At 63.7% G+C, this 23,567-nt stretch overlaps 3 protein-coding genes across 3 annotated transcripts; 2 read left to right on the forward strand and 1 right to left on the reverse strand.

Annotated features, from left to right (window-relative positions):
- Positions 1–882: 882 nt before the first annotated feature.
- On the reverse strand, positions 883–10,229 carry PSMA5 (proteasome 20S subunit alpha 5). The gene is made up of 9 exons (XM_030473005.1): positions 10,041–10,229; positions 9,864–9,930; positions 7,345–7,471; positions 6,401–6,468; positions 5,798–5,905; positions 5,656–5,714; positions 4,744–4,846; positions 3,589–3,675; positions 883–1,153 (listed from the first exon to the last, which is right to left on the reverse strand). Exons 1-9 carry the CDS (start codon positions 10,067–10,069, stop codon positions 1,076–1,078), a joined length of 726 nt encoding a protein of 241 aa, XP_030328865.1. The 5' UTR covers positions 10,070–10,229; the 3' UTR covers positions 883–1,075.
- Positions 10,230–10,806: 577 nt separating this feature from the next.
- Positions 10,807–14,665, forward strand: SYPL2 (synaptophysin like 2). Its single transcript, XM_030473006.1, has 6 exons — positions 10,807–10,972; positions 11,397–11,468; positions 12,548–12,672; positions 13,066–13,267; positions 13,340–13,531; positions 14,374–14,665. The coding sequence occupies exons 1-6, from the start codon at positions 10,922–10,924 to the stop codon at positions 14,500–14,502; spliced, it is 771 nt and encodes a 256-aa protein (XP_030328866.1). The 5' UTR covers positions 10,807–10,921; the 3' UTR covers positions 14,503–14,665.
- Positions 14,666–15,857: 1,192 nt separating this feature from the next.
- On the forward strand, positions 15,858–23,364 carry ATXN7L2 (ataxin 7 like 2). Its single transcript, XM_030473007.1, is given in 12 exon segments — positions 15,858–15,972; positions 17,707–17,781; positions 17,875–17,979; positions 18,623–18,788; positions 18,863–19,161; positions 19,799–19,881; positions 19,991–20,226; positions 20,313–20,354; positions 20,356–20,491; positions 20,833–20,954; positions 21,482–22,241; positions 23,049–23,364. Coding segments are annotated over 12 exon segments (2,136 nt in total). The 5' UTR covers positions 15,858–15,875; the 3' UTR covers positions 23,064–23,364.
- Positions 23,365–23,567: the final 203 nt, after the last annotated feature.

Below are 23,567 nucleotides of genomic sequence, written 5' to 3' on the forward strand. Positions count from 1 at the left end.
TCCGTGACCTTCACCTGTACGTAAAGGTGGTGTGGTCAGCCTGTACCATGGCCTCGGGCAGCGCCTGATGATCCACTTTGTGTCCTTCAGGGTGTTAATGCAAAGAGGGGAAACTCCCAGCAGGAACGGGAGAGGATGGAAGAGCTGAGGTTATCCCAGGGCTGGTCCAGCCCTGAAGACCCGGTTCCCTTCCCACATCCATCTGGCAACAGCGAGAGAGGGAGACATGAAGAGGACGGGTGTTACCAGACGGTAACAGGGAGAGGCTGGTGGGTACAAGTGGTTGCTGTGACCATTTGGCTCCTGCTCCAGTGGAAGGTGTCACTGCCCGTGGCAGGGGATGGAAGTGGATGACCTTAAAGTCTCTTCAACCCAAACCATTCCATAACTTAAATCCCAGTTTATTCCCTTATCCCTTCAGTTCTGAGATGCTGTTCCAAGGATAATGCTGGGGAACAAGAAATAAAACCAGCCCAATCAAGGGGATGAGCAGAAGTTTTCCAATCAAAATACCACTGCCCTCAAACCTAAGCAGGAGGTGACAGGGAAGGGGCTGCACCACTAACCCCAGCCCTGGTGGGCTCTGGTCCATCAGCGTTATGGGTATTCCCAAGCAAATCCCAAGCCTGGTAATGGATTTGGGCCCTGGGAAGGAGGCAGAGCTCCAGCTCAGGCCTTATGGACAAAAACCATGGGAGAAGGACAAGGGGGACGCACCAAAGATGCAAACCAAGCTGAGAACGTCCCGGTTCCAGGGCTCGGGCCCAGCTGCGGACGAGCTGATGTGGAGTCACCACGAGAGGGAGACTCGGCCCCGCTTGTGGCACGGATGGTGCCTGCGTTCAGCTCTCGGCGTCCCCAAACCTCGACAAGGAGCCCGGGGCAGAGTAACAAAAGGCTTTATTCTCCTTTCCTCAACTCGCAGAGATCAGTCATGTGCAGGAACAGTAAAAAACCCTCAAGAGCCTTCTGTGAAGAGCAACCGCTGCTGCTGGCAAAGAGAGGGCAGGGAGCGGAGCTGAGTCACGTCACTCTGATTGGGGGGAATGAACCTTTGAGGGTGTCTTCTTCCTCTTCAGATATCCTTGATGACCTCTTCCAGCTCCTCCTTCGTGTACATGTGGAACTTCAGGCCGGGCTCCACGGTGGCGAGCTGCGAGGGAAGGAGCGAGGGGTTAAGCGCGGAGCAGCGCGGCAGCTGTCCCTGCGGCCGGCCCAGCAGCAGCATTCCAGCCCGGAACACGCTCCGGGATGCCCCAAAATAGCTGCTTGCTGCAGAAATAGCTTTGAATTGACTCAGTCTCCTCATAGGAGCAGCAGGGAATGGCCACGGGGAAGAGGCTGCGGCTGCCCGATGAGGGGAGAGGTGATGGGATGCAGCTCCACACGGCCCTCGGCACAGGCGCCTCTTCTCCTCCAGTGAGCAACCAAGGGGACACATCCTGCCCTGGTACATGCTTCATGAGAGCCAAGAGAGCGCGAGGGGTGCTGGGTGAGGAGGAGCAGCTCATCACAACCCGGCCCCGACCCCCCCCGTGTGCCGGGAGCACCCCAGAGCGAGCAGCAGGGCAGGGAGCGGATCCTGCCCCTCGGGGCAGCAGCAGGAGAGCCCGGGGGCAGGACAGGAGCAGGGATGGCAGCAGGACCCGGCTCACACCGAGCTCCTGGGGAAGCCCCAGAGCTCTGCTGAGGCTCCTCTGCTCTCAGCACCACCCGTAAGCGCAGGAGGTGCCGGATGTGCCCCTGGGGCAGGGGAAGGGAGCAGGAGCCTTCCTCAAAGAGGAACACCCCAAAGCCTCACCCCGCGAGTCCCCGAGGGCCCCGGGTCCATGGGACCAGCCCCACACACTGCAGATGCCACTTCAGGCCCCTCAAAGCACCTGTATGGGGCTGCTGCTGGCCCCAAAACAACACGACATCACTGCTGTGTACACCCCAAAACCCAAAGCAGGCACTTGGAGCCTCACCCTCTCCCTCCCTACAGGAGCTTTACTCAACCATTCCCTCAGCGGCTTCAAGGGGAAGTAACTCATCTAAAGGCATCGCGTTGTTTGAGGCTCCCGGCTTTTGCTTCCAATGGATTTACCTCTCCTGTGACCACACTTTGCTTCTGGATGGACCCCCCCCCCCCAAGAGTAAATACTCCAGAGCACCACATACTTGTACTCGCTACCAAGCCAAGTGGCTCCTTCAGGTAGGAGGTTTCCAGCCCAAGGGTGACTTGAGTCAATAGAGACCTTTTACTCCTCAGCGTTCCTCTCATACCCAACCCCGAGATGATTCCTCACCAAGGGGAGGGCTTTGCCAAGCACAGTTAAGCCCTGTTAAGCAGGGACGTGGCATAAGGATACTGTACATGCTCCTCTGCCTCGAGCTCTGGGCTGCAGATCTTGCACAGGGGGCCTGGGGCTGGCCGGGACAGAGCTGCTCGGTGCGGGCTGGGAGCGGATCCCACCATCAGGCAGCGTTCCTGGACACAGGATCCAGGTTTCCAGCGCCTCTTTGGCCTTCCCACCCAAAGGAAGCTGGTTCACCCTGCCACGAAGGGTCCCCACGGCAGTGCTGGATGAGGAAAAGCAGGGTGCACCCTTTCAGGCTGTTTGGGGAACGGGTTCCCAGCGCTCAGAGGAAAGGAATGGGAGCAGAGCAGCTCAGGAGCTGGAATGCCATGATCTGGAAAGGTCCAGTGTCTCATAACCTGCCCGAAATAGAAGCAAACTCTATCCTCCAGCCTTGCTCATCATCCAGCCACTACCAGCAGCAAAGTGAGGGGCTTTTACCTTTCCTGCCTGTAAAGGAGCACTAAAGGCCAAGAGCAGGGCTGCAGGGGACAGGTCCCACCACACCGGTGGGGACGTGCGGAGCCAGAGCGCTCAGGACGGGCTGAGCTCAGCTGCTTGTGGGCAAAGGGGACAAGGGGAAGCACGTTCCTGCCCGAGGCTTCACCTCGGTGCAGCTCCTGCCCAGCAGATTGTTGGCCCTGGCTCAAGACTGAATATAGCAAGTCCAGAAGCTGCAGAATTCCCATTGCTTCTAATGTTACAAGGACCAGGGAAAAGAGAATGGCCAAACCTGGGGAGGAAGCAGAGACCCGAGTGGCACAGCAGGGCTGTGAGGTCAGAGGGCTGCAGGGTGAGCTGGGTTAAGCCACCTGCACCCCTGCAGCAGAGACGGGCAGGTTGGGAAGCCCTGAGCTGCTCCTCAGCTCGTTCAGAGAGTCCTGGAATGGTTTGTGTTGGAAAGGACCTTAAAGCTCCTCCAGCTCCAACCCCTGCCCCGGGCAGGGACACCTTCCACTAGAGCAGGTTGCTCCAAGCCCCTGTGTCCAACCTGGCCTTGAACACTGCCAGGGATGGGGCAGCCACAGCTTCTCTGGGCACCCTGTGCCAGCGCCTCAGCACCCTCACAGGGAAGAGCTTCTGCCTCAGAGCTCATCTCAGTCTCCCCTCTGGCAGGTTAAAGCCATTCCCCTTGGCCTGTCCTTACAGGCCCTCCTCCATGCTCTACAACACACCCCTGAGACACTGGATGTGCAGTGAGGAAGCCAAGACCACCCCAGTGCCTGCCCCACACCCCAGCCCCAGTTACCTCGATGTTGGTCGCATTCAGCTTCTCCTCCATCACTTGCTTCAGGATGACCAGGGAAGATTTGATGGCTTCTTTCAGTGTCATAGACTGTAAAACAAAGTGCTCGCTCAGTGACACGTCAAGTGCTTGTCCCTTCAGCAGTGACAGGGCGCTGCTCCCCTCCTGCTCCTCCCAAAGCGTTTAAGCTGGTCCTGGCAGCAAGTTTCAAAGCTTAGCAAATTATAGACAGCACCCACAAGAGATCAAAGCTGCTGCTGGGGCAGGAGGGTGACAGCCACGGCACAGTGACAGCCACGGCACAGTGACAGCCACGGCACGGTGCCTCTCTGCCTCTGCAAAGCTTAACAACGGGGCACAAACAGCCTGTGCTCAGGCCTGGGACATGAGGGGCTGTTTCTCCTCACCAGTTCCTGTCTATCCCCCTCTTCAAGGAGCTCTGAAAAGCTGGATTCCCTCTGAGGGTTTAACCATGTAAATCCCTGTGTGAGGGGGAACTAGAGCCAGAGGGATGGGGAACAGGCAAAGAGTGGTGGTATCTGTGCTTGCAGAGGGTTAAGGGAGCCCAGAACTGGAGCAGTTCTGCTGTGAACCAGTAAGGTTACTGAGTCCTGGGCTGCAGCCTTCAGAGCATCACCACCCTCAAGGGCGCTTTTCAGCAGCAGTTGGTTCCTGACCACACGGAACAAGCAGCTCCCTCCTCGTGGAGGGAAGGAAGTCTCTGTTTAATACAAGACGAGAGCAGTTCTGGCAGTGTTAAGCCTGGAAGTTCACTGGGTTACGAGGTGTGGTGAGACAAAGCCACTTGCTTTAGTTCCTCACGCTTTGGGCTGCATCCATCCCCCCAGCCCCGGCTCTGGGGGTATTTGGTCCTTCCTGACATGGCTTTAACTGTCACCCACTGGAGGAGACCAACACCCCCTGTGGCGGCAGCGGGGGGGGGGGAGCTGCTGGGTGCTCTGCTCCCGCTTGTACGTGCTCCCCCCGCAGCTCAGCACTGACACCCACCCCGGCAGCCAGCGCCAAGGAGCCGGGCCCCCCCTGAGCACCTCGGGCCCCTCCTCTACCGCGCCAGGAGCAGCTTCTCCATCACCACGGGAAGGAAAGCAGCAGCTCCTGGGGGAATGGAGGTGAGCCGGCAGCTCCTCCAGCCTTTACCTTGTGGTAAACCTCCTGCAGCGAGCTCTGAGCCCCCTCCGAGGCGGAGCCGATGGCTCTGGCGTCGCACTGCACAAACGTCCCCGACGGGTCCATGTGGAACCTGCGGGCACAGGGCGAGGGGTGACCCCAGCACGGGGCCGCCGCAGGGACCCCCCGCGCCGGGGGAGGAGCACCCGGCTGTGCGTGTGGGGCAGAGCTCGCAGCAGCCACCTCCAGCCTCCTCCCTGCCACCCCACGGCCTCGGGGGACTCAAAACCTCACAGGTCTCTGCTCTTGGCACCCAGAGGAGCCAGGCGAGGGGTGAGGAGCACCAAAGAGGCACCCATTGGGCTGGGAGGCTCGATGAGGAGCTTTAGGCTCCTGCCACTGCCCTCCATGCTCAGAGCAGGACCATTTCCCCCTTGATTTCCCCCCTTAGTTAATAACCCAGCAAGTTTTCCCTCCTGCTCCATGGGGAGACCTTATTGGGTTGGCTCTGCTGAGCCGTTCCCCCCGCAGGGTTTGAAGCACAGGAGGAGGAGTTCAGGTTACAGCACCTCCCTAAGGAATGCTACAGCAGGCTCCACGGATTATGTTACTGGTGGCTCTGCTACTCCTTTAGGGAAAGGTAAGAATAAACTGGGAATGAGGAGAGCTTTGACAGCTCCCTCCCGCCCAGGAACCAGGCTAAAGAGGAAGGACTCAGTGAAGACAAGGGGTCTGCAGCAACCCTGAGCAGGCTGCTGCAGGTGGTGCTCTGAAAGGAAGGCTTTAGCAGCATTAATGGACACATCAGGTCCATAATGGGATAAAGCCCAAGGGTTTGGCTTAAGTGAAGTCCCAGAATCAAGCCATTAAGGTGTCCTGGGGAGCTTTGGGAGAGGCTTTGTCACTGCCAGAGCTGGCCTGGCCGCAGGGAGCTGCACTTACAGCTGAGGTCCCTTCTCATCCACGCCTCCGAAGAGCAGCGCCACGCCGAACGGACGAGACTGCAGCGGGAAAGAGGCACCAGGTCAGGGCAGGGCCACAGGCAAAGGCAGGGGGGAGGCAAGAGACCCCCCCAACCCCTCACCATGGCCCCTGGGTCCGCGTCCTCCTCCCCAAACTGCAGCGCCAGGTTGGACACGGCCTGGGTCACGCTCTCCACGGTCATGGTCTCATTGTAGGTGAACCAGTGATTCTGCGGGAGAAATCCAGGGAAACACAGGGTTAGCACCTCATTCCCAAAACGTGGTGAGCCGGGATCGCTCACACCGAGGGCTGGAGTGATGCGAAGCAGCCACAGACAACTTCTCTTTGCCCATCCGGCCACAGGAGGGGAGCGCCAGGGTGAGAGTGGGAAGTGCAGATCAAGCTGGGAGGTCCCCTGAAAAGCTTGGGATGGCAAACACAAGGTCAGAGCACTTCATCCCAGCGTGTTTCTGGGGTTATCCCGTTCTCCAGAGGGTGGGAAAGGGCTGACATGTAGGAAAACCTCCCAGAAGAGCCTTCGCTCCAGCACAGATTCGCACCTGAGGCACTGAGGAACGTGAAGGTGCCAAAAGCATCCCCAATACAAGTGAAAGCCCCCACTCCCCTCCAGCTCCTTCCCTGGGATGCTCTTCCCATTCCAGAGGCTTCCAGAATGCCCCCAGACCAGCGCTGCTGGTTTAAGAGCAGGAATGCCAAGTCTCACCTGAGTCTCCACTCTTGCTTTATCGATGAGAGTCTTGGCATCAGCTATGAGACCACTCATGGCACAGCCTGGAAGCAGAGAGGGAAAACACGGATCATTTCCCTGATGACTGGCAATGTCCCTTCCCAAAGCTCTCCGTGGGGGAGCAGGCACTGCTCTGCTTGCTGGAGGGGCAGGGAGGATGGATCCAAAGGCGTCTGCCCCAGAGCTGAAGGGCAGGTACGTGGCAGGGCTGTCACACCTCCTGCCCAGCCCACGGCTCAGCGGGGGGACGGAGCCGCGTTTGAGGCCTTCCAAGAGAAGCCAACCGAGAGGAGATGCAAGAGCTTGGAAGGGGAACTCCTCAGTGGCCTCCACGGGAGCTGGATGAGCCACGGCTTTGGGGCGGCAGCAGCAGAACCTGCCGCAGGAAGAGAGGGGCTGCTCCACAAGCACATGGCAGGAGGAGATGAGGCTCCTCGGGAGCTCCCATGACCCACGTCAGCACCAACACGGGTGTTCGGGAGCTCTCCTGCTTTCCACATCTGCTCCTGAGCCCGTGCTGGGCCCCCCCAGGGTGCAGGAGGCTGCTGGGAGCCGGGACCCAGGCTTGCATTAGTGCTCCATGAGGACCTGGCTTCACATCAAACCTTCAGCAGTAATTCCCTGCCCTCCCAGAGCTAAATTTGGGATGAGCTCTCAGGAGGGAGGGCAGTGAGGCCGGGGGGGTGCTTCAGCTGCCTCTTCCTGCGCCTCTAACTATGTCCTGCTGGCCTGGAGCCTGGAAAACTGGCAACCAGGACCCGGGAGGGATGAGCATTCCCGCTCAGCTCTGCTCACAGGGAAGGGCAGCCCCAAACCCCGGCTCCTGATGCTCCCAGGAGGCAGAGGCTGGTGGATGTAGCCCCCAAAGTCAAGGGGGGCTCTACCAGAGGAGCCCCCCAAGCTCCTTTCTTCCTCCTTACCTATGTGGGAATCGATCTCCACGATCTTCTCGATGCTGCTGGGCTCCATGAGCGGGGACGTGATCCTCTTCTCCACTGCCAGGCACACGCCCTCCGAGGTCTGGATCCCGATGGCCGTGGAGCCGAGCTGGAAACCACCGCGGGGTCAGCAGCCCCCCCAGGGCAGGGTCACCCCCCGGAAGCGGTGCAGCGCTACCTGTGCCTTGCAGGTGGTGTGTGCTGGAGGCAGAAACCCACCCCCAAGGTGCTAGAGCTTTGCACAGCGCACTTGGAATGCTGGGACTGGGAGCAGGAAACTGGGAAGGTTGAAGCATGGACATTGCCAGGGCTGCTGCCAAGCGTGGAATGGTTTGTGCTGAAGGGAGCTTAAAGCTCCTCCAGTTCCAACCCCTGCCACGGGCAGGGACACCTTCCACTAGAGCAGGTTGCTCCAAGCCCCTGTGTCCAACCTGGCCTTGAACACTGCCAGGGATGGGGCAGCCACAGCTTCTCTGGGCACCCTGTGCCAGTGCCTCAGCACCCTCATAATGAAGAGCTTCTTCCCAGTATCTCATCCAACTCTTCCCTCTTCCAGCTGGAAGCTGTTTCTCCTCATCCCATCCCTACATCCCTTGTCCAAAGCCCCTCTCCAGGTTTCCTGGAGCCCCTTTAGGCACTGGAGCCGCTCTAAGGTCTCCCCTTCAGGAGCCTTCTCTTCTCCAGGCTGACCCAGCTCAATTTTCCCTTTAATCTGCCAAAGTGGCCCCTTCCCCCCCCGCCCCAGCTCTCTGCTCTCACACCTTGGAGCTTGCTCACCTTTGGCTCAGGTGCATTTGAAGACCCGAAGCAAGGGTTGCTCTGAGGAAGGCTGAAGGTACCTCTGCTTTTCTGGGGCGGGAAGTGTCCTCAACTACAAAACATTCCTGTTTCTGGGAATGTGGCTGTTCATTGGGAATAAGTTGAAGCCTTGGGGGCAGAACTGGCCAGGAGATGAGGTGAGGAAGCTCGGAGCAGCTCTGGGTTTGGGCTGGGGAAAGGAGGGAGCTGGATTTACTGCCCCTGCCCTGCTTCTACAAGGATCTAAAGGTGATAACATTTATCAACGCATGGGAAGTGAAAACTCCCAATGGATACCGGTCACTGTGCTGACTTCATAGCCCCGAATACATCCATTAGAGCAGGAATTGTGGGAGCTTCTGGCTTCTCCCTTTCTCCCTCCTCGGCCCATGATGGAATTGCTGCAGCCTCATTCACAGCAACACCCCTGCAGGAACATCCCGTGTTCCTTCTTCCCCTGGGATCTGTGCACAGCTCCGAGTGCTGGGAGCAGGCAGAGGCTGGAGAAGTGCCCCTGATAATGGTACCTGCACCAAGTGCTCTTGTTCCTGGGGTAAATCCTGTTGTGGATACCGGGATGCTTGGGAGCAAAGGAGCTAACGGGAAGAAAGGTGGCCAAGGCAGTGGTGTGGATGTGGTCAGAGGAAAGGCTGTGATGTGAAATCCTCCTCTCTGGCACCCGGAGTCAACTTCTGCCTTGCAAAGGAGGATTCACAAGGCTTTAAGCTGTCAAAATTGATGCTGCTTGGAGAAGAGATGGATGATGGAGGGATGGAGGGAGGCATGGAGGGATGGCTGGATGCCTTCCAAAGCTGTTTGAAGGCCCTGCTTGAGAGAGTCCAGAGGCCCTGGAGCTGCTGCAAGGGCTGGAGCAGCTCTGCTCTGGAGCCAGGCTGAGAGAGCTGGGCTGGGGCAGCCTGGAGAAGAGAAGGCTCCTGAAGGGGAGACCTCAGAGCAGCTCCAGTGCCTAAAGGGGCTCCAGGAAACCTGGAGAGGGGCTTTGGACAAGGGCCTGTAGGGACAGGCCAAGGGGAATGGCTTTAACCTGCCAGAGGGGAGATTGAGATGAGCTCTGAGGCAGAAGCTCTTCCCTGTGAGGGTGCTGAGGCGCTGGCACAGGGTGCCCAGAGAAGCTGTGGCTGCCCCATCCCTGGCAGTGTTCAAGGCCAGGTTGGACACAGGGGCTTGGAGCAACCTGCTCTAGTGGAAGGTGTCCCTGCCCGTGGCAGGGGTTGGAACTGGGGGAGCTTTAAGGTCCCTTCAGCCCAAACCAGGCTGGGGTTCCATGATTGATTCCACAATTCCACCTTCACAGAGCCCAAGGGGCAGGCGGGAATGCTGCCGGGGCTCCGGGAGGTGAGGATGCAGCACGTCAAGTGCTCCTGGGCAGTGTTCGGGGGCGCAGGGGCGGGGGGCGCAGGGCCGGTGTGAGCTGCAGTGTGCGGGCACCCGGGGGCTCACACCTCGGCCCCAGCTCTCGGGTGCGCGCTGGGGTTCGCTGGGGGCAGGACACGTTGCCCTGGACGCGGGGACACGTTTGGCTCCTCTGCCCCGTACAGCAGGGCTGGCGGGGGGGGACCGAGCTCCTCCCGCTGCAGAGCGGAGCGGAGGCCGCAGCGCTGCGGGGGGGGGCCCTCAGCAACGGCCCCTGCGGGAGCCGCGGCGCCGACCCGGAACGAGCCCCCAGCACCCCCGGACCGTACCTTGATGGCCTCGATGGCGTATTCCACCTGGAACAGCCTCCCCTCGGGAGAGAACGTGTTCACGCCCCTGCGGGACAACAGCGCGCACGGGTCAGCGCCGGGAGCGCGGCCGCGGGGGCCCTGCGGGACCGGGCGCCACGGGCCGTGACTCAGCCGCAGGCGGGGGCGGGCACTCACCGGTCGTACTCGGAGCGCGTGAGGAACATGGCGGCGGCGGCGGGAGGGGGAGGGGGCGGAGGCGGCGGGAGCGGGCGGGGGGGTGGAGCGCGCGGCGGTACCGGGGTCTCGGCGCTGCGCTCGCCGGGGTCTGCGGCCGCCGCTTCCGGTCCGCGCCCCCGCGACACGCTTCCGCCCGCGCCGCCCGCCCATTGGGCCGCGCCGCGCCCCGCGCAGCCAATCGGAGAGCGGGGAGGGCGGGAGGGGAGGGAAGGGGCGGGTGTTGGAGAAGGGAGGGAAAGGGGCGTGGTGGGGGGCGAGGGGGCGTGGTTGTGCCGCTTATGGGCGGGGCTAGAGCGCCGGGGGCGGGGCCCATGGTGCTGGGGAGGACAAGCTGAAGGGGGCGTGGCCAGGACGCTGAGGGGCGGGGCCAGGACGCTGATGGACGGGGCGCGCGGGCGCGCTGGCGTTACCGGGAGGGGGGAACCGGCGCCGGTACTGGGACGGATACGGGGGGAGATAAGAGGGGCTCCGGTCAGAGGCACTGGCGTGAACCAGAGTCCTCCGGGGCCGTGCCCACACCCGAGCACACAGCCCCGTTACCGGTCCCCGTTGGGCTCCCCGTCCCGTTCCCCTTGATGGTGGCACATGGAGATTAACGGGGGGTCGGACGGACACAGCGGCGGGAGCTGCCCGTCCCGAGGGGGGCGGCGCTGGGCGGGGGGACCGGGGGCGGCGGGGGGCGGGGGCTGTCCCGGGGGTGGACGGGGCGGACCGGGGGCCCTGCCGGGGGCGGGGCGGTGCTGCACGCCCCGGGGGCGGTGGGGTTCCCGCTGGCGGCTCCGACAGCGGAGCGGTCCCAGCGGGCGGCGGAGGCAGCACCGACCGCCCCCGGCCCGGCCATGTCGGACCCCGGCGTCCCCGCGGCCGGTGACAAAGCGCCCCGGCTCCAGGTAGGGCTCCAGTGATACCCCCGTTCCCGGTGCCCGGGGCAGCCTCCCCTCCGCGGCCCGGCACAGCTCCCCGGTGCAGCCCCGCGGTGTCCCGGTGCAGCCCTCTGCTACTCTGGGGCCGTAGCCAGGGCAAACCCCCCTCGTCGCCCGGAGCAGCGGCCCCCGTCTCTCGGAGCAGTCCCCCCGGTGCAGCCCCCCAGGTGCTCCGGTGCAGCCCCCAGTGCCGACCTCCTGTTCCCCCGGTCCCCCGACCCCCTTCCTCCGCTCCCCCGGTGCAGCCCATGGTGCCCTGAAGCTCCCCCCGCCGGTTCCCCGTAGTCTCCCCTTGGTCTCCCGGAGCCTCCCCGCCGTTCCCCGGTGCAGTCCCCCCGGTGCAGCCCCGGTGCCGCCCGGTGCCCCGGCTCCCGCCGCTCTCTCCCCTTAGGACCGCATCCTGACCGGGGTGCGCTGGGGCCGCCTCCTGGAGCCCCTCGGCTTCATCAAGGTGCTGGAGTGGGTGAGTCCCTCCCGGTGCTTCCCCCCACATCAAGGCCCAGGACCCTCCCTTCGGGCACAGCTCCCTCGGGACCCCCACATTTGGGGCTCCCCATCGCTTCCCTAACCCCCCCCGGGACATGGACCCCCGGGTGCTCCCGGGGTGCGGGGGCCACGCAACCCCCCCCCCGGTGACCTTGAGCCACTGGCTTTGGCCGGGGGGGTCGGTGACATGGGGGTGCCTGGTCCTCATCAGTTCCACGGGCGAGGGGGGCAGCGGAGGGGGGTTTTGGGGTGGGGGGGGTGCTGGGGGTCAGTGGGCACCAGTAGCGGGGACCCCGGGGACGGGGGGAGCCAAGTGCCCGCGGCCCCGGCCCTGTCCCGGCCGTGCCATGAATGGCTCCGGATTGAGTTTCATGGTGGCATTTCTGCGGCCGGGCCTCAGCGCACCAGGGGGGTCCCACCAGCCCCATGCTGCTGTGCCAGCACTGGGGAAACTGAGGCATTGGGGGGGGGGGGGGTTAGCCCTGGGACCCCTTTAGGCATTCCCCACCCAGAGGAGCTGTGCCGAAGAGGGGTTTCCCCCGATCCCAACGCTCTTTGCTTTGGATAATCGCACCCAGATGGCACTGGGCACCCCACTGCGTGCCAAGACACCCCAAACAGGAGGAAAATCCCTCGGGATGGCTGCCAACATTCCCACTTCCACACTTACACCGTCTTCCATTCCCACTGCCCATCCCCTTGGCGTCAGGCCTGGCCGCTCGGCTTTCCCCTCTGAGCTCGGCCGGGATGAGCTGCCGGAAAACTACTTGGGAATGGTGATTTCCAGGCACGCTCCAGCTGGAGGAGAGACCAGCTTGGTACCAAGGGATGGGGAATGGCAGAAGGGGACAATGGAGACAGGATGACCCCGGAGGTCCCAACATAGGGGTGCTCCTGCTTTGCTGGAATCCTGCTCCTGCTTAAAACAAAGGGATGGGGGGGCCTCGTCCTTACTGGAGCATTCACTGGGCATAGAGAACCCCCCGTTGGGTGCATCCCACCCCAGGGGGGGTCCCCTGTTGTGGAGCCCCCCGACCCGCTGCTCCCCTCCCGCAGCTCTTTGCCATCTTTGCCTTCGGGGCCTGCGGCTCCTTCAGCGGCGAGACGGGGGCGACGGTGAGATGCGATGGTGACACCAAAGAGACGACAGTCATCTCCGTGCAGTTCGGGTACCCCTTCAGGTGAGGGGGCACCGAGCACGGGGACAACCCCCCCGGGAGCCCAGCCGGCACCCACAGCGAGTGGGGTGTCTATGGGGTGCTGGTTTGGGGTTCGACCCCATCCTGGATGCTGGTACCTGCATGGGACTGCAGCCGCTGGTTCTATGGATGCGGAGATGCTGTGTCCATCTGAGGAGCTTCAGCACCCGGCTTCGGGTCTGGCACCATCCGGGATCATCAGGGATGGAGCTGGTCCATCCATTAACCACAGTTTTAACCCCTTCCCTTGGCCACCAGCTCCATGCTGAGACACTGCACATGGCACCATGCTGGTCCCTGCCCTCCATCCACCCCACTGTGGTTCTTTAGGGACTCATCACCATCATCCCACCCACCCCCTTCCCATTATCCCAGGTTATACCAGATCCCGTTTGAGATGCCGGACTGCGAGGGCGAGGGCGGCACCCGCACCCTGCACCTCGTGGGTGACTTCTCCGCTCCAGCCGAGTTCTTTGTGACCCTGGGGGTCTTCTCCTTCCTCTACACCATGGCAGCTCTGGTGCTTTACCTGCGCTTTCATTCCCTCTACGGCGAGAACAAGAAGCTCCCATTGGCGGTAAGGCGGACGCATCCCTGCGGGGAGGGGGGAGCAGGGAACAGGGACGCGGCTGATCCCGGTATCCCGCAGGATTTCTGCGTCACCGTCTGCTTCGCCTTCCTGTGGCTGGTGGCGGCGGCGGCGTGGGGCAAGGGGCTGAGCGACGTGAAGGCGGCGACGCAGCCCAGCAGCCTCACCGCGGCCATGGCCGTGTGCCACGGCACCGACGTGGTGTGCAGCGCCGGCACCACGCCAGCCATGGGGCTGGCCAACATCTCCGTGGTGAGCCGCGCACGCACACGCGTGTGGAAGCGTGTTCACATGTGGGGGGCATGTGTGGTGGCAGAGAGAGGGAGAACATGGGGCTTATGCGGGGACATGTGTGTGCACACGTGTACACATGCGTGTGGGTGGGGTGCAGAGGGTGTGTGCACACAAGTATGCACACATGCACATGCATGGGGTACACAGGACATGTGCACACGTACACACATGTGCATGCGTGGGGTATATAGGGTATGTGCACACATATACATACAGATGCACATAGGGCGTGTATGTACATGTACACGCACATGCACATAGGGCATGTGCACCCATGTAACAGACATGGATGGAGCACATGTGTGCATGAGGTGCAGTGGGTGTATTGGGGTGCATGGGGCATACCGGGTACATGAGGTGCAGGGGGTGTATCGGGGTCCATGGGGCACACTGGGTACATGAGGTGCAGGGGGTGTATCAGGGTGCATGGGGCACACTGGGTACATGAGATGCAGAGGGTGTATTGGGGTGCATGGGGCACATGGGTACACGAGGTGCAGGGGGTGTGTCGGGGCGCATGGGGCTCACGGGATGCATGAGGTGCAGGGGGTGTATTGGGGTGCATGGGGCACATGGGTACATGAGGTGCAGGGGGTGTATCGGGGTGCATGGGGCACACCGGGTACATGAGGTGCAGGGGGTGTGTCGGGGCGCATGGGGCACAGGGGGTGCATGAGGTGCAGGGGGCACACAGGGTGCCATGGGTCGCATGGGGCACACGTGTCCCCTGTGGTTTGGGGTACAGCCACGGGGGCTCCCCGGTGGGTGCCCACCGGTGCCTCTCTCCTCCCTCCCCATAGCTCTTCGGCTTCATCAACTTCCTGCTGTGGGCCGGGAACTGCTGGTTCGTGCTGCGGGAGACGCCGTGGCGGGCACCGGCTGCGCCCCGCGACGCCGCGGCCGAGCAGGGCGCCATCGACAAGCAATAGCACCCCGGGGTGCCCCCCGCGCCCCGGGGCCTCGCGCCGGCCGCCAGCCCGGGGACGGGGCGCCGCTGGCTGCTATGGGGGGGGCTGCGGGTGGCGGGGGGGGGGCACGGGACCGTGCGTCACCCCGCGGCTCTACGGGGGCCTATAAACGTCCTGGGTACCAGCTCAGTGTCGGGGGTGCGACCCCCGCGTGTCCTGGCGGCTGTATAGAGGGGGATGTACAACCTCTGGGTTGCTTTATATAGGGATATATACGCCCCCTGGGGATCCTGCTCTGTAGAAGGAGCTCTATATAGGGGTATATACTCCCCTGGGGGTCCTGAGAGCTTTATAGAGGGGTATGTAACACCCCCTGGGGTCCCTGCTCTGTAAAAGGAGCTTTATAGAGGGTATATACAGCTCCTATGTGTCCTCTTTTTATAAGGAGTTTTATAGAGGAGTATGTCCAACCCCCGGGTGTCCTGCCCCTATAGCGGCCCAGGTAACTGCTGCCCAGCTCTATAGGGGCCTATAGCCCCGAGGTCAGCTTGGACTGGGGTGCACACAAGCCCAGGGTCCCCCCCTGCCCAGCCCTGTGTTGGGGTGTATGTAACCCTGGGGTCCCCAGCCCTATATAGGGGTAACCCGACGTCCTCAGCCCCATATAGGGGTAACCCCGGCGTCTTCAGACCCATATAGGAGTATATATGTCACCCCTGGCTGTCCAGTCCCACATAGGGGTAACCCTCGGGATCCCCATCCCCGTATAGGGGTGCATAGGACCCCAGTCCCCATCACGGTATAGGGACTACATAGGACTCTGGTCCCACCTCGGTTTAGGAGGTATAAGAACCCCCGGTCCCTATGCCAGTATAGGGAGTATATGGACCCCTGGTCCCATACCGGTACAGTGGTGTATGGACCCCAGTCCTCATCCCGTTATAGGGGGTATATGGAATCCCCGGTCCCATCCCTATATAGGGGTGCATAGGACCCCGGTCATCACCGCGCTATAGAGAGTACAGAGGACCCCGGTCCCATCCCGGTATAGAGGTGCATAGGGCCCAGATCTTCATGCTCGTATAGGGGGTATATAGGACCCGGGGTCGCCGTCCGGTATACGGGGTACATGGAATCCCCGGTCCCCATCCGTGTACAGGGTGTATGGCCGCGTCCCCCTCGCACCGCACCGTACTATACTGTACCGCACCGCACCGTACCGTGCTGTACCGCACCGCACCGTGCTGTACCGTACCGGTGCCGGTACCGGGGGGGCGGGGGGAGGCGGGACTACACCGCCCGTGGTGCCGCGGGGCGGGCGGGGGCGCGCGGCGCATGCGCGGGGGCGCGCGGGGCGGCGGCGGCGGCGGCGGCGGGGGGGGGCGGCGGCGGCGATGGCGGCGGCGGAGCGGCGGGTGCCCGGCCTGGACGAGTTCGCGGGGCAGAGCTGGAGCGCGTGGGTGCAGCGCGCGGCGCCGCCCGCGGAGCACGGTGAGGGGCGGGCGGGGGGGGGGCTGCGACCAGGGCCGCGCCCGCCGGCACCCCCCCACCCCTGCTGATAGCGCCCCCGAGCGGCGGGCGGGCACCGGGCACCGGGAGCAGGGCACCGGGAACCGGGCATCCTGCACCGGGAACACGGCACCAGGAGAGGGGCATTCTGCACCGGGAACAGGGCACTAGGAGCAGGGCATCTGGCACCGGCAACAGAGCACAGGGCATCAGGAACAGGGCACCGGGAGCAGGGCATCCTGCACCGGGAACAGGGCACCAGGAGCAGGGCATCTGGCACCGGGAACAGGGCACCGGGAGCGGGGCATCCTGCACTGGGAACAGGGCACAGGGCACCAGGAGCAGGGCATCCAGCAACAGGGCACTGGGAACAGGGCACCAGGAGCAGGGCATCCTGCACTGGGAACAGGGCATCCAGAACTGGGCAGCCAGCACGGGGAACCAGGCACCGGGAGCAGGGCACTGGGAACAGCACACTGGTCACCCAGCACCGGGAGCAGGGCAGCCCGCACCAAGAACCCAGCACTGGGAATCGTGAACAGGGCACCGGGAGCTGGGCACCCTGTGCTGGGCACTGGGCAGCTGGCACTAGGAACTGGACACCAGGAACAGGGCACCAGGAATGGGGCATCCTGCACTGGGCACTGGGAAGCCGGCACTGGGCACCGGGAACCGGGCACCTGACACCAGGAATGAGGCATCCTGTACTGGACACTGGGCATCTGGCACTGGGAACCGGGCACTGGGAACTGGGCACCCAGCATCGGATACCCTGCACTGGGCAGCCGGCACTGGGATCCAGACACTGGGAGCCCTGCAGTGGGCACTGGTCAACAGGAACCCTGAACCATGCACTGGGAATGGGCACCGGGAACCCCACATTGTGCACTGGGAGCCAGGAGCCCTGCAACAGGCACTGGGCACCCGGCACCAGGAACTGGGAACCTGGTTCTTGCTCCTGGCACTGGGAATGGGGCATCCTGCACCAGGAACCCTGCTCTGGGCACTGGGAACAGGGCACTGGGCAAGCAGGAACTGATACCTGGAACCGGGCAGTGGGAGCCCTGCACTGGGCACCCCAGTACGGTCACTGGGAAGCCTGTGCCTCTTACTGGGAGCCAGTTACCCCATTCAGTTGTGGTAGCCTGGACCGGGCACTGGGTAGCCCAGATTGGGAACCAGTTGGCACCGTCACCCCGGAGCAAGCAGAGGGCACTGGGTGCCCTGAGGCTGGGCCCTGGGAACCGGGTGGTGAGTGCCGGGAGCAGCAGGCGGGAACCAGGCCCTATGGCACTGGGCATCCAGTATGGCACTGGGTACACAGTATGGCACAGGGTGGACAGGAATGGGTGCCCAGTATAGCACTGCTGGATGACACTGATATCCAGTATGGTACTGGTGGATGGGACTGAGTGCCCAGTATGGCACTGGGTATCCAGTACAGCATGGCTGGACAGGACTGAGCACCCAGTATGGCACAGCCTGATAGGACTGGGGATGGACAGCCCCGGGTGCCCAGTATAGCACAGCTGGATGGCACTGGGCACCTCATATAGCACAGCTGGACAGGACTGAGCACCCAGGATGGCACCACTGAATGGGACTGGGCACTCAGTATGGCACTGGGCACCCAGTACGGCACAGCTGGATGGCACTGGGTACCCATCTCGTCACAGCCTGTGCCGGGCACTGCTGATGGGGTTTTGTGTCCAGCAGGATCCGGGCTGGAGCTGGAGGAGAGCGGGAAAAGCAGCAGCAAGAAGCTGGACACCATGACCCTGATCAAGGAAGGTAGGCTCATCCCTGGGGAGAATTCCCAGCGTTCCAGGGCCGGGCTCGGCTCCCCCCGGCACCGGGAATCATGTCCCCGCGCTCTGCCCACAGACATGAACATCTTCGGCCACTGCCCGGCGCACGACGAGTTCTACCTGGTGGTTTGCAACCACTGCAGCCAGGTGGTGAAGCCCCAGGCCTTCCAGAAGCACTGCGGTGAGCCCGGCACAGCCTCAGCGCCACGGGATGGGCTTGGGAATGGGAACGGGAATGGAACTCCTCCAGCTCCACCCCCCTGCCCCGGGCAGGGACACCTTCCACTAGAGCAGGTTGCTCCAAGCCCCTGTGTCCAACCTGGCCTTGAACACTGCCAGGGATGGGGCAGCCACAGCTTCTCTGAGCACCCTGTGCCAGCGCCTCAGCACCCTCACAGGGAAGAGCTTCTGCCTCAGAGCTCATCTCAATCTCCCCTCTGGCAGGTTAAAGCCATTCCCCTTGGCCTGTCCCTACAGGCCCTTGTCCAAAGCCCCTCTCCAGGTTTCCTGGAGCCCCTTTAGGCACTGGAGCTGCTCTAAGGTGTCCCCTTCAGGAGCCTTCTCTTCTCCAGGCTGCCCCAGCCCAGCTCTCTCAGCCTGGCTCCAGAGCAGAGCTGCTCCAGCCCTCGCAGCAGCTCCGGGGCCTCCTCTGGACTTGCACCAACAGCTCCACGTCCCTCTGGTGTTGTATCCCAGAGCTGGACACAGTATCCCAAGCCCCATCCCTTGGGAATGGCTGGGGGGGGGGGGATTGCAGTGGTGGGACCCTCGTCGTGGGCTCAGCCCCGGTTTCCCCCCGTTCCCATCCCACCCTGTCCCGGCAGAACGCCGCCACGGGCCGCTCTCCAAGCTCTACGCCCGTGCCACCAAGTGCCACGTCACCGTTAACGGGACCCCCGGCACGGGCAAGGCGCTGCGGGAGAAGCACCCCGGAGCCCGCGGGAGACCCCAGCCCCTTCCCGAGCGGGCGGACAAGGACAACAACCTGTGGTGAGCACTGGGAGGGACGGCTGTGCCCGTTCCATGTCACCCAACCGCTCTGACCCCCCCAATCCTCTCCACAGCCTCTTTGTGCCCGTGGTCAACCTGGAGAAGATCCCCAGCATCCCCAAAGCGGACGGGCACGGGATCAAGGTGCCCCCCAAAGCCATTCCCACCGGCTCCAAGGAATCCCTGGGGAAACCCGGCAGCGCCGTGGTGCCAAAGGAGCCCCTGGTGCCGGCCGGGCTCGGGGGTGACTCAGCGGTGCCCAATGATGGCCCCGGGGGCAAACCGGAGAGTGCGCCTGCCCCAGGGGAGAAGCCACCAAGTCACCCCCCCGGTGCCACCAAGACACCCCCCAGGTCCCATAAGAAGCTGGCACGTGAGTCCCTCCTCTTTCCATGCTGGGGATGGGGTGGGGGGGCAGCAGGTCGGTGTCCTGGTCCCGGTGGGACATCCCAGTCCCCGTTGTTTCGGTGTTGGGGTTGGTACCAATGGGGCATCTCCCATCCCATGCTCTGTGCAGCAGCAGGTTTTGGGGAGCACAAGCATGAGCCAGGGTTGAACCATCCCCATTGTGTCCCCCCCAGATGCTGTGGGTAACAGTGAGTGATGCCATGAGCAGAACCCAGGTTGGGGGCTGAAAGTGGGGGCTGAAAGTGGCTCAGCTTGCCCCAGGGAGGGGGTAAAAGGGGGTCCTGGGAGGTGGTGGCCCCCCCAGCCCCATGGATGGTGATTCAGGGCTGTTGTCCCCCCACCCCAGCCTCTTGCTTCGAGAAGGGGGGTCCCCATCTCCATCCCCATCTGCTCTCCATCTCCATCCCCATCTGCTCCCCATCTCCATCCCCTTTACCCAGAGTGGTCCCGGTGATGCCCCCATAACCCCTCCCCTCCACCACGCTTATCCCACCATCCCCACCAGCAGAAACCTCAACCAGGGCTGGATACTTGGAGGGGGGTCCCCAGCACTGAGCCCCCCTCGCGCCCCCCCAGCACCCGCTGCCTTCCTCTGCCCACAGGCAAGGAGTGCGACCTGAACCGGCAGTGCGGGGTGCTCAACCCCGACACCAACAAGCTCTGCACCCGCCTGCTGACCTGCAAGGTACCGGGTGGGGGGGACACGGGCACCCTCACCCTGCCCATGGCAGGGGGTGTGTTTTGGGGGCGGTCTCCCCCCCCATTTTGACCCCATTCCGTGTTTCCTGGTACAGATCCACTCTGTGCACCAGCGCCGCGAGGTGCAGGGCCGGGACAAGGACTTTGATGTGCTGGTGGCTGAGCTAAAGGCCAGCTCCCGACGAGGTGACCCCCCCAAGGACAGAAGTCCCCCCGGGAAGGAACCACCTCCTCCGGCACCGCAGGACACCCCCTCACTGCCACAGCCCGTCACCGGACCCCCCAGCACCGTTCCCTGCCGAGCCAAGCTGCCCCATTGCCCGCTGCTCTGGTGAGGCTTTGGGCGGGGGGGGGGTGATGGGTGATGGATGACCCCCCAGTGTGGGGCACCCCAAACATCTCTTCCCTCCCCTGCAGGACCCAGCTTTCCTCCGACAGCGACCCTGAGGATGCGCCCCCCCCCCGGGGATGGGGGTATCGGGGTGTTCCCCCTCCCTGTGCCCAAGGGGGGGCCCCGGGTGTCCAGTGAGGACAGTGAAGAAGAAGGGGGTGAGGAGCCCCCCCGGCCCCCCCCGCGCCCACCGCGGCCACAGGCGGTGAGTGGGGGCACCCTGGGGTGGGTTGGGGATCCCCCCCCCCCCCCCCGTTATTCCAACATGCTGCTGTGTGCTGAAGGGGGGTCAAAGGGGAGGTTTGGGGGGTCCCATCTCACCCCTTCCTGCCTGAACTGGGTGGGACTTGGGGGGGCCCATCTCAACCCCTCTTATCTGAATTGGGGGGGTCAAAGATGGGAGCAGGGATTTAGGGGGTCCCATCTCCATCTCTCTCTGGTCCCATCTCCACCCTCATCTGGTTGAACAGGGGATTGAATTGGGGGTTCAAGGATGGGAGCAGGGGTTTGGGGGGGTCACTGACCGTGTCCGTGTGTCTCCCCCAGTTCTGCACCTTCGGGAGCCGCCTGGTCAGCCCCGGCTGTTACGTGTTCAACCGGCGGCTGGACCGGTTCTGCGCGGCGCTGGGCTCCATGCTGGAGCGGCACCTCAGCTCCCACATGTGGAGGTGGGGGGCCGGGGGGGGCCGGGGTGATGGGGGGTGCTGGGGGCAATGAGGGGAGCAGGGATTTGGGGGGGTCCCATCTCACCCCTCTCTTCTGGAATTAGGGAGGAGATCGGAGGGTTCAGGGATGGGAGCGGGGATTTGGGGGGGTCCTGTCTCAGCCTTCCCACCTGGACTGGGCGGAATTGGGGACTGGAGTGAGAATTTGGGGGGGGGGAGGGGGCATCTCATCCCTCCCTCCCCATCTGAATTAGGGGGATATCGGGGGGTTCAGGGGTGGGAGCAGGGATTTGGGGGTTCCCATATTGCCCCTTCTCCATCAGGATTGGGGAGTCAGGGACTGGAGCAGGGATTTTGGGGGTCCCATCTCACCCCCTTCACCTGAATTGGAGGAGAAAGGGGGATCAGGGATGGGAGTGAGGATTTGGGGGGGGGGGGGGGCTCATCTCACCCCCCCCAAAAACTGGGGGTGCCAATGATGGGAGCCGGCACCTGGGGCTCCTCTCTCACCCCTCCCCTCCCTCCCACAGGAAGATCCCCCCCGCCGCCGACCCCCCTCTGCAGCCCCCCCGGGCCCCCCCCAGCCCTTCTCCGTCCCCCTGCAGCCCCCCCCACCTCCTCCCCACCCCCGTCACTCCCCCCCCGCCTCGCCCCCCCCCCGGCAGCCGCGTCCCGCCGATGCTGCTGTCGCCGGGGGGGTCCCCGCACGCCGCGGCCGCCTGCAGCCAGCCCGAGGAGGGGGGCTGCAGCCGCGCCATCACGTCCCCGCTGCCCGCAAACACCCCCTCGCCCTCCTTCAGCAAGCTGCCGTCCAGCAGAGCCGGGAAAGCTTCCCGAGCCCGGGAATGCCGCGACGCGGAGCCCCGCAAGTGGAAACCCCCCCTCGGCGCCGGGGGCCCCCCCTACAAACGGGCCTGCGCGGGGGACGGGGTCAAAAGCAAAGCCCAAACCTCAGCCCCCCCCGGTAAGACGAAAGGCGCCGCCTCCGTCACCGTCCTCAATGGTACAACGCGGGGCAAGCGGCTGGACCCGCCCCCCCCCCGGAGCCCCCCGGTGCACGGAGCGGGGGCGCCCCCCCCGCCGCCCCCCCGCTGCATCGCCGAGGAGGAGGTGAAGAAGAGGAAGAACGCAGCCACGTACTGCAGGGGGGTCAAAGCCAGGCCCGCCCCCCCCCCGCCCGGGCCCCCCCCCGCCCCCACCCGCCCCCGCCCCCCGCGCCGGGGGGGTTCCGTCCGCAGGAAGAAGATGGGGACCCCCCCGGGCTTCGAGGAGAAGCGGAGCAGCCTGAAGGTAGGGCTGGGGGGGGCACTGTGGGATGGGGGCGACAATAGGGGGGTTCCATGAGGTGGGGGGTCTCTACTGAGATGGGAGGGTCCCTGTTGGGATGGGGGTGTCCCTATAGAGATGGGGGCCCTATTGAGATGGAGAGGTCCCTGTTAAATGGGGGGGGTAACTGTTAGATGGGGGGAGGTCCCTGTTGGGATAGGGGTGTCCCTATTGAGGTGGGGGGTCCCTCTTGAGATGGGGGTGTCCGTATTGAGATGGGGGGGTCCCTGTTGAGATGGGGGATGGGGAAAACCGGCTGTTTGGGGTGATGCTGGGGAGTGTCAGGGGGGAAATGGGGGTCAAGGGCCACCAGCAGCCACAGGGGGCACAGTGGGACCCACCTTCTCCCAGGGCTGGGGGCTGCTGGGACACCCTAGTGGTGGGGGGGACACCCCAGGGGGACACCGTGGGAACCGTCTGGGACCCCCTGGCCTCGGGTTGGGGATGCTGAGGGACACTGTGGTCAGTGGGTGCAGTGGGACCCTCTGGGACACTTCGGTCCCTGGTGGGAGATGCCATGGGGGTACCCATGTCCCAGCTGAGGGACACTGTGGGGACACCCTGCTCCTGGGTGCTGGATGCTGTGGGTCCCCCTCACCCTGTCTGGGGATGGGATGGGGACCTTTGGGGGCTGCACTCTTCCATGGTCCCCTCTGGGGACACCCTGACCCTGGCTGGGGGCCACTTGGGGACCCCATAACCACCATGGGGACACCATGGGCCGGGGTCTCCCCATGGCCAGGGCTCACCCAGCCCCTCTCCTCTCCGCAGTCCAAAGCCCATTAACAGGAGGCCACCGGGGCCACCCCACGTCCTGCACCGGGAGCCGGGATGTTCCGGGAAGCCAATGGATTGGGGGGGAGGAAAAGACCCCACCCCCCCCCCCCAGGGAAACACCGACCTCAGCCAAATACCTCAAGACTCAGTTCTGTTCTCTTGCTGCTAAACCGGCCCCCGGGCGCGGGGGGGCCCGGCATGGGACTGCCACCAATGGCCACCAATGGCCACCAGGGGCCACCATATTTATAAGAATGACTATTGCTGTTTTTTGTTTCTTTTTTAGAAAAAGAGAAAAAGAAAGAAAAAAGAGAAGCCGAGAAGTTTGGGGCGCGGGGGGGCCCTGGGGCTCACTGTGGGGTTGGGGAATGGGGGGTGTTGGTGAGGGCAGAGCGAGGAAGGGGTCCCCGGTGATGCTGTGGGGCAGGGATGGGGTGTCTGCAGGGACAGGGGTGTCCCCAGCAGCCATGGGTTAAAGGGGAGGGGGGGGGTTCCCCTGTGTGGGGGTCCCAC

Source organism: Strigops habroptila, chromosome 18 (assembly GCF_004027225.2).
Source record: "Strigops habroptila isolate Jane chromosome 18, bStrHab1.2.pri, whole genome shotgun sequence".
In the NCBI taxonomy this organism is placed as follows: domain Eukaryota; kingdom Metazoa; phylum Chordata; class Aves; order Psittaciformes; family Psittacidae; genus Strigops; species Strigops habroptila.